The sequence below is a fragment of the Diorhabda sublineata genome, chromosome 2 (genome assembly GCF_026230105.1).
Source record: "Diorhabda sublineata isolate icDioSubl1.1 chromosome 2, icDioSubl1.1, whole genome shotgun sequence".
Lineage (NCBI taxonomy): Eukaryota > Metazoa > Arthropoda > Insecta > Coleoptera > Chrysomelidae > Diorhabda > Diorhabda sublineata.
In genome coordinates, this window is record NC_079475.1 from 30462425 (window position 1) to 30472864 (window position 10440).

Consider the following 10440-nt stretch of genomic DNA (forward strand, 5'->3'; position numbering starts at 1 on the left):
AATTGATGGTCACTTTTAATTTATGATATTTTTTTCTTAAAGCTGATAGTATTCGCCAGTTACCTATTAAAACAGATGGATTTTCAAATTACTAAAACTATCAAAATTAAGAGAAATATTTTTTATTTCGGTTGGCATGTTTGATATATTATCTCTAAATTTAGTAACATTTAATCTGCCAAGAAAGCGGCGAGTAATAAATTATTATAATTTTTACGGAAACGTATCACTAAATAAATAATGTTTTCATGTTTCAATGCTAATAAACGATAATTTATTGTGAGAGTATTTTTAAGATTTGCATCCAAATCTAAGAAAGACATTCTAGGTAGAAAAGGAATAATTTTAATTGCTACAAGAAAAAAGCATTCAAAATATCAGTTATTATTCTCAAAACTCCTTTTTTGTTCTATTTTCTTATTATTTCCTGAAATTATTTGTCGTGAGTAACGCTAGGGTGTAATATAGTAAATATCTAATTAAAAAATATTATATGGAATGATAAAAACATAGTAAATAATTTAATAAAAAAAGAAGAAGTAAACTAAACTGAACTATTTTCCATAGAAAACAGATAATTCCCTTGTTACCTAAAAACTATCCCTTTCTCAGAATAAATTTCAATATTTTGAGGTCTACGATATAATATTCATGATGTTTTTATGAAAAATGATAGTTTGAGTTTTAAAATATTTATATAATTGGTTTCCTGATATTAGATACAATACCAATAGGATAATAGCGGCCTACAATCCTCAACATATTTTCAATTATTATAAACATATTGTTAGGAGCTGATAAAGGCAAAAATTTTAAGCAATAAGTAGATTCTGACACTTGTTTGAATGAAAAGTATATCACTTGATATATTTTCAAATAGTTATCAATTGATCCAAAAACAACTCAAAATAAAAAAAACATCTGTATCTCATACACTCATTTGAAAAGGAATGTATTGACCAACTATTATAAACAAGACAAGGAATGTCAAAAAAAGAAGAAGCTATATTTGAGGTTAAAATACCTTCCAAAACGTGAAGATACAAATTATTAATTTCTGAAATAAAATGGGCTCTGAAGTAATTGAAGACTTCAAAATAAAGGAAGAGGAAGAAAAAATCAAACCGTCGGTAAATGGGGGAGTTAAATTTCCCACTGAATCAAAATATTCCAATATAAAGAATAAGCAAATCAGGATCCAACAATATCAAAAAGATAAACGAGAAAGAAAAAAAGTAAGTACCTACAGTCTAAAAACTTAACAACATGCCAATTATGTGTTTTATTCAGGGATGTTATTATATACCCACATAAACGCCCCTTCTAAACTAAATTAATGAGGATAAAAAATTTTAATATCTGTCTGGTTTTTTGAATGAGCCATTATATCTACAATAGCTAGGTTCTAAATATAAAATAAAAAAGGTGCCTTATCTGACAGCACGTCATCAACTCAGCCCTCTAAAATGTCCAAGAGTATACAGTGTTAATGTTTTTCTCAATTTCATTCCACGCCTGTTTGAATCTAACCAAACAAGTAACTTGATTTCCACACCATCAAAAAATTAATTTCAAAAGGGTAATTACTGTGAGTCAGTTTGCTAAAGTACTTAAGAGAAAGCAGTTATCTCTATGAAACTAGTGCACTCACTCTATGATATTGATCCAGAGGACCAGACCAGTTTTCCTTACTACTTACATATCCCTTGTATGAGAGACTTAGCTAGATTTATGTCCATTGCAATACACTAACCGTAACAGTGATATTCAAACATTTATACAGATATTTTTAATTTCAATCTTCTATTTAACCATCAGCTGTGTTATTGAAACAATTTGGTTGGTATATTTACTTAAGTATTTCAATCTTATAAGTGGAAAGATTTCTGCGAGATATATCAAGAAATTGTGATAATCAACATTTAATTAGTATTTTGATTTTTATTACAAAACCATTCAATCTATAGCTTGAACCTAACATTCTTAAAGTAAAATCATTTAATATATGCATATAAAACAAACAATACAGAGCTGCTACCATGCCAACACTAATTTATAGTGAAAAGTTATCACTAATAGATGTATCAGATTCATTGATCCACCACAGTAACAAAATCTATAATAATACTATATTTTTATTCAGACAGTATATTGCTATAGTAAGAACATAAGTAGTTTCTGTTAAGAGGAATCTCAAATATGTTATTCTGTAAAGCATATAATAGAATTCTGTCAGCTATTTGTTTCTCTTGAAATATCGAGAGTTTTTCTATTAAATATATTCATTTTTTAGGCCAAAAAAGATGCCAAGAAGGCTAGAGAAAAGGAAGGTCTGCCAAAAAAAATTCCTCATACAATTGAAAGTCTTAGAGAAAAAGATGAAACAATAATTACAGACTTAACTACAGATGAAAATGAACTTATTAGGGATGATTTGGATCAAGATGAGTTTAATGAATTTTATAAGCAGTCTTATGAACCAAAAGTATTAATTACATATGCTGATAATCCTATGAGGGTAAGTAGATAAGACAGATTTTACTGAGGTGGCTTATGTCATATTCTTCTTTGATCTTTTTGAATCTCTTGTAGTCATATTGATCTAGATTACATTCCCCTGCCTTATACTTCTTCGGAAGTATATTAGCCTAGATACTGAATCTTTAATGTGGCAGCCTGGTACAGAGAAACACATGTTATATAAACTCTTCTAGTTCTATAGTGTGCTCCTTCTATTCTTCCTATAATTAACAAAATGTACATTAAAGCTCTTCTATCAATCCAATGAATTATAGATGATCATGGAAATAACAATGCCCTAGTAAGAGACATATTTGACTGTCTATATATCAGGTCTGTCATGAATTTCGACAATGGCTCTGATATAAACTATTTGGTTTATCTTTTACCTGATAAATCCGTTTGCCATAATCTAGAGTTGTACTTCATATATTTCTTAAAGGTCTCTTGATATTGTGACACTATCTAAAAATATTAAAATGATGAGTCCCACAAGTTATCATTACTTAAATATAGAAAAATTAGAGGAACATCCTGAAGATTGTTTGCTGGATACCCTACATGGTATCTGCTCATTATGAGATTTTTTGTTAATTTGAGTGATTAAATAATACCCATTTTATATTATATAGATTTCTTTCCATTTTAACTATAATATATTTTTGATTCCAATACTAATTGAAACATTAATTCCAATTTCTACTTATTCACTATTTGATATATGAATTGATTTAGATATTAATCTATTAAAAATTATTACCCTTATAAAATCTAATAATATTTTTCCTATGGAAGCATCATTGAAATATTTTATTTCCCCAACTTTAGTCTCAACAATTATTTTATTTGCTGTAATTATAACTTTGATTTCTTCAGGTTATATCCCCAATAACTCTGATATTTGATTTGAAATCGTTGATATTCAGTACTATTAACTAAAACCCTCTTATTTATTTCTGGTTCCCTGAATTCCCTGAACTAATATTTGCAGAAAACAAGAATTTTTGGAAGAGAACTTACCAGAATTATACCAAATTCAGTGTCATTATACAGGAACAGATCTGGTGTTAAAAAAATTGTTAAAAGTGCAATAAAAAAAGATTTTACCGACATTTTAATCATTAATGAACACAACAAAGAACCTGATGGTTTGCTGGTTATCCATTTACCGGATGGTCCTACTGCGCACTTCAAGGTTAGTAATGTTAGAATAACAACTGAACTAAGAAAGAATCATAGAGATATCACAGCACATCGACCTGAAGTTGTTTTGAATAACTTTGCTACAAGATTGGGTTTGACCATTGGTAGAATGTTGGGAGCATTATTTCATTACGATCCAGAATTTGAAGGCCAAAGAGCTGTTACTTTCCATAATCAAAGAGATTTTATATTTTTCCGACATTACAGGTAAGAATTTTCTTCCTATGTAAAAAGGAATTAAAAGATATTTTTAAACCTTTGAGTATTGAATTATTTGAAGACTTTTATGCACATATAACGAATTTAATTGATTGTTATATGGGTGAAATTTGATTTGTTTGTGCCCTTGGAGGAAATGTAATCTGTTTCTTTTCATTTCACTATTTTTAAATGTGTGTTGACAGGGGCGAAAAGATTATATTCCATTTTTTTGAGTTTTATAAGCACCAGAGGAAAATGTGTTACCAGGGGAGTGACACTATTGGCAGAGTAGTGACAAATTGAAGCAGGGAACAAGTTAATGTTTATTCTTAAATTTACAATTTATAGCATGAAAATATTATCCTCCTCCAGCACCCTCTCGAAAATTTTAAATAAGAAAGGGGGTCGTGTGGCACCTTGTTGGAAAGGGATTTTAGTCCTCTGTTCAGCAATATAAAGTTTTTTTTTTAATTTGGTGAAATCATAACAGAAAATTAATTTTTAAGATGTAAAATTTTGATAATGACTCTTTTACAAAACTTTACTTAGAATGAAGATAAGAATGTCCCATAATATTTAGAATGTATTTTACAATTAAATTGAATGTTCAAAATGATTACCTTTCACTTCTTGACAATAACTAAAGCCCTTGTAATATAGCACTAAAAAGTTAATAAAAAAATCTAGAGCAACCTCACCATTAATTGTGCCCTCAAAAAAATAAGGGCCAATAATTTCATTGTTAATAATACTCATTCAAACATGCACTTTTTTAGGATATTGAGTGTGAGCCAGGATTTCCTCTGCTTCAATATCTACAGTTCTGTTTGTTAACCGTTCCGTTTAAATGAAACGTCGTTTAATAAGAATAAACTATTTTGTTAATGAAGTGCAAATATGCGTTCATTCTATCAATCATCAATTCACAGAATTCTTGCCTTCTATCAGGATCATCCATTTAACTCCTGAACCAACTGTAAGGGTGGTATTTTTCTTTATGTGAAACTCTCAAAATAGATGATTTACCACCATCATTGTCGGCAGCAAGCTTTCGAGGTGTCTTATGGGGATTTTCTCCAATCTCTAGAAGTACACCTAACTTTTTTTTCATCAGTAAATTAAACAATTCTACCAGATTTTTCAATATTTTTTACATGTCCGTTTCACGAAACTTTTTTTCAATTTTGCTAACTGTAGACTGCGAAATGTGTTGACCAGGGTATTTTATTATTAAAAATTTTACAAACTTCGTTTTGAGTTCTTGATTTATTATCACAACCAATTATAATTAAAATGTCTATTCTTTGAGTCTCGAACAAATGAGCCATATATAAATTTATTAAATTATTATTTCTAAAGTGTATTTTAATCAACCAGACAATATTGCTGATTTAAAAGTTGGGATAACGGAAGAAATTAAAAAAAATAACCCCTGAGGTCATACAAATTGTACTTGATTTCCAAAATCACCTCCGTTATTATCAAGAAGTGCACTTTTTTCTCTAAAAACCAATTAATTTTTGACTTAATTTATATATAAAACGGTATTACTGCTTACAAATTGGAGTATAAGCAAAATTGCTTGGATTCAGGTCTCTGGTTATTAGCTAAAAATTGTTATGATTCAATGCATATTCAATAACTGAGTGGAAATTAGGAAAACGGTCATATTGTTTCTGTCATTTGATTTTAGCTCATTTTTACACTCACAAACTCAAATAAGTGATTATTTATTTTTAATAAAATGTAAACGTTTAATTTAGCAACTTTTATACATTGTTTTAGTTTATAATTGATAAAGATTTTTAAGCATATATGTGGAATAAAAATCAATAAATCTGTATTTCCCTATGCCTAGTTTGGTAGAGACGTTAGCCTTTTTAAATAGATGTTAACTCTAGTATTTATCAAATATTTAAAATTTAATACCCTATAATATATTAAACACTTTATATCTAGCCATTGAGGTTGGTTGTGGAATGCTTAAGGTCAAAGTAGGATGCTCTTTCATAAAGGTAAAATACCACGTTTTGTCTGTTATTTTTGTTTTCTTTGAATGATGAGGTAGTTGACATTTTTTTAGCAAATCAAAGGCAAGTTACCTGAATTCAATGGGAAACTTATAAATTTCTACTTTTTCAATATACCTAAACAATTATAAAGAAGTGTTAAAGGCTATCTATTTGTTTACGTTGTTTTACTTGAATAGTTGGGATTGACTATACACAATTTATAAAAATTAGATGATATATTGCTGGGGTACGCCTCAAAGAACCTTACCCTATATTAAAACGTATTCTGAAAAGTATATTTTATTATTTAAAGCTTTATTCTCACTACACCATTTTAGTATGTATAGAGTCTTTAGCATAAACCAACTATCAAGCCTTATTTTAGAAATTTTGTATTTCATAATAGATGAATTACCATCAATTTCTTAATGGTAAAATTTTTATGGACGTCATAAACTGAAAATATTGATTGCCTATAAGGAAGCACCAAAATTTTAACCTTGAAACTCCTCTGTTACCTTTAAATTAAATTTTTCAATTTTAAAACTATGGGATTAAGGGATTATGTTATTTAATTTATTTATTTTTTTTATTTAATTATGGAATTTAAAATCGTTATTTTCAGGTATGGTTTTGATGCTAATGGGCAAAAGTGCAGGTTGAAAGAGCTGGGACCAAGATTTACTTTAAAACTAAAATCTTTGCAGAAAGGTACATTTGATAGTAAATATGGACAATATGAATGGATAATTGACGGAAGGAGACATTCTATGGAAACAAGTAGAAGAAAATTCCATTTGTAAAAATTATGTTAATGGTTGTCACTATTTTGTCATATTAATTGATCGATAAAATTTGTTGTATTATTTCTTTTACTAAAAAAAATCTGTTCATCTTATTATTTTCATTTAATTTTAAACTAACTTCTCTGATTTTGGTTGTTTCCTTTTACAATCAAGGAGAGGTAAACCTAAAATATCCTTATTGACATTATATTAACCATTGGCACTCCGTTGTCGGCGTATTTGCGACATTAAGGCAGCGCCCACTTTAGCTTTTTTGCCGCCCCGAATAATAAGACAAATTGCCGCCTCTTTAAACAATTTTTTTAGTCAGAGTAAGATATTTACAATAATTATTTTACAGAATTTTACTAGAACCTACGAAAAAAAAATTATAATATTTTTACTTTTACTGGACTTTATTTGATAATAATAATAAAAATGATTTTAGATTATAAAAAATACAAAATTTATTTTTTAAGATAGATAACATAACACAAAATTAATAATACAAAACAGTACCTATGAAAAAATATCTTTCCAATACTCCTAAACAAGTAAATTCTACATTACCGCATAATCAAATAACAAAAATTATATGATTAGAAGGGAACAAAATGAACATGTCTCAAGAAACTCACTAAAATCATAAAAATAATTTTTTTCTTACTTTAAGTTCTGTAACCTTTTATTATATCTTTTGTGTTAATTAGGTCAGTTATTTCATGCTCAATAGCCAAAATGGCTAAATCGTTAAAACTATTTTATATGGTAGTGGATCATAAGAAGTTCTTTATTAATTATAATTTAGAGAAACTTCTATCTCCACTTGCTACAGTTACTGGCAGAGTAAACAAAATTCTTAAGGCGGCACTAAGGTTTGGAGCAAAATTTAAAGTTGGTATTAATTTCATTATTTCTTTTATGCTTGATTTTTTTCCAAAAGCGCAAAAACTGCAGAAATTTCCTCCGCTAATTCTATCACATTAATGTCAATCACCATCAGTTAAAATTATTTGCAAATCCTTGCAGTGTTTTAGAGTTTCTTTAGACATGTTTTTTAAGTCGTATAATACAAAAATTGAAAATAATTACTATGTTGCTTAAGTTATTCAAATCTAGTATCCAGTGCATTGTAAAATAAAAAAGTCTAACTTATACTTTTGTATAAGTATATTTGTATACTTCGTATAAAAAGTTGGTTTTCTATCTTACTCGGTGTCGTGGTATTGTTGATTCAAAATTAGAATCAACGTCAATTTCATCAGCTAGTTCTTTTGCATCAACAATAGTTTCATTAAAGGAATCTTACGATTAGATCCCTAAAGAATTTTTTGCAGTTTTGTAAATTTCAAGTGCAGATGTTAAATCGTAATCTTTTGATTGCAACAGCTTGCTTATTGAATTAATACAGTTAAGTGTTTTATACCAAATAACTACTAAATATAGAAACTTAAATTGTTTTATGTTTGTCAAGCGTACAACGCGATAGCACTATCGCTCCGTTCTAACGCCAAATGCTTTCAATGGTCGACTGTATCCTTACGTGCGCGCCCTTAACACCCGCAGACAACTGGTAAGGTTCACCTTGAGCCCGTTTAATTTGTGCAAACTAGTAATAAACAAGGCAATTATTATTTTCTTCAGAAGAAACGGTGACAAATACTTTTCAAAAAATATTTAAGAATAAATACGAAATATAAATTTATGTTGATTTTAACTAAAGAAAAAACCAACAAATATATATTTTGATTAACTAATTATCAATATTTTATGTCAATAACGACCAAGATGCGAGCGCTGATTAAGGCAAGACGCAAATTGGAAAACTTGTAGCACGTGTGAGGTGACCCAGCAAAGCATGTAGTTTAAAATCTGATGCAAATTGACGACACAGCGCGACCTGACACGACACGCTTGAGTTCACAGATGTGCCCCGCTGTAGTTCAGACACAGTTTGAACTGCCACACGAGTTACTAGCAAGTCTTTTCTTAATTTTTTTACGAAAAAATGACAGAAGAAAAGTTAATAGAGGCGATAAGGGAACAGAGAGTAAACTAATTTCGATTTATTCCGAAAAAATTTGTTTTCAATCCGGCGCATGTTCATTCAGCATTTTTGTGATATTTACAACGACATAACCTCTAACCTTTGTAGTTCTCTACATAATTGTATTTAAAAAACGTGATAGTTATAATAGTATAGGGTAGTTATACCCACAAATATCAAGAATAAATCTTCGGCTAATTAATTATATACATTTTATTCTCCTAGCTAGTTTCGAATCATATTATAATTTTTGTTGTTCATGGAGCAATCTATGTTCATAACATATTCTAAACATAGGATTTGTCAAAATTATCTTCCGCGAACGAAGCTGTTAAGTACCAATATGCAATATACAAAACCCAGGTGAAGATGTCATTCTTGATATTATTGTCCTTCCTAGTATCAAATTTCTAATTGTATTATGGGTTAAGGACTCGAAATAAAACTGTCTAAGAATTTTTTTAAAATGCCAATGTTTCGATACTTTACTTATAACCATACTTCCCCGACTGGAGACTCTTCCTCAAATGGGGTGAATAATTATTATTAAATTGGGCACCACCAGCTTTTTAACGAACTATGTTAGAATGAATGAAATAAGGTGGAAAAACTGGAAACACGTTATGAATTAAATTAATAATAAAAATTGAACAAACTTAGTCTATCCCCGGACCCGATTATCCAACTTAATATTTATTGCTGTGAAAAACAAAAAAAGTTTCAGCAACAAATAAATTTATTGAAAAAATAATAAACTCCCATTAAAATTAAATTCCCAGTTGTTGCAGTCGAGTTGAATTTGTTTGTGGTGTACCGGTTAAGTACTTTGAGTGTGGTTACGCTCCCAACCTGGCAGCTGTAGAACTAAAGAAGGAATAACTAGGTAGAACAAAGTGGAAAAAATGAGATTATTCTCAAACCTATAAAAAATCTGAATTTATATATTTTTTTAAATATAACCAAACAGAAATCTATTCTATTCGTCTTGTTCCCCAAATAAATAGAAAATTCGAATTTACTTGAAAACTATTATTTGTTTAAAACAAAAGGAAATTAATAAAGATAATTAGAATTTTTATGAGCACAAAAATAAAAAAGCAAAGTTAAAACTATATTTGAAAAACTAACCAGCGAGAATAAAGAATAAAATCACCACAAATTTACTTGAAACTGGAGTGTAGATAGATAGAGGACAATTTTGAATACATTTTATTGAATTATTATTGATAAACAAATTGTTAGGATTATGGATTAGATAACAGTGTATTTCTGAAAAATAATTAAATACGTTAATAACTGGAAGATTATTTTATTTCTATTAGAGTTTCGGTGGTATGTTAAGGATCGGAGACTTTACGGACCCGTCCGTGAAGATCAAATTATTCTGCCTGCTCTCCAGCATGCATACCAGCCAGTTTGAGATGGTAACGTCAACCTTGTGATTCTCCAGAGCTCTCCTAATTGATTCCATTTTGACATTGTTGAATGCTCCCTATATGTCCAGGAAAGCAACCATAGTGTATTCTTTTCTTTGGGTATGATTACAACCCTTACTTCTCTCCACCTTCTCGGAACATGTCCGAGCCGTAGGCAATCTGAGAAGATCTCAATAAGCACTTCTATTATTTCACCCAAAGCCTTGCAACGTGATCGGCAGGATCTTGTCCGGTTC

General features: G+C 29.2%; 1 protein-coding gene across 1 annotated transcript; it reads left to right on the forward strand.

Annotated features, from left to right (window-relative positions):
- The first annotated feature begins 954 nt into the window (after positions 1–954).
- Positions 955–6834, forward strand: LOC130452826 (probable ribosome production factor 1). Its single transcript, XM_056792294.1, has 4 exons — positions 955–1235; positions 2294–2518; positions 3512–3930; positions 6562–6834. The coding sequence occupies exons 1-4, from the start codon at positions 1068–1070 to the stop codon at positions 6737–6739; spliced, it is 990 nt and encodes a 329-aa protein (XP_056648272.1). The 5' UTR covers positions 955–1067; the 3' UTR covers positions 6740–6834.
- The last annotated feature ends 3606 nt before the right edge of the window (positions 6835–10440 follow it).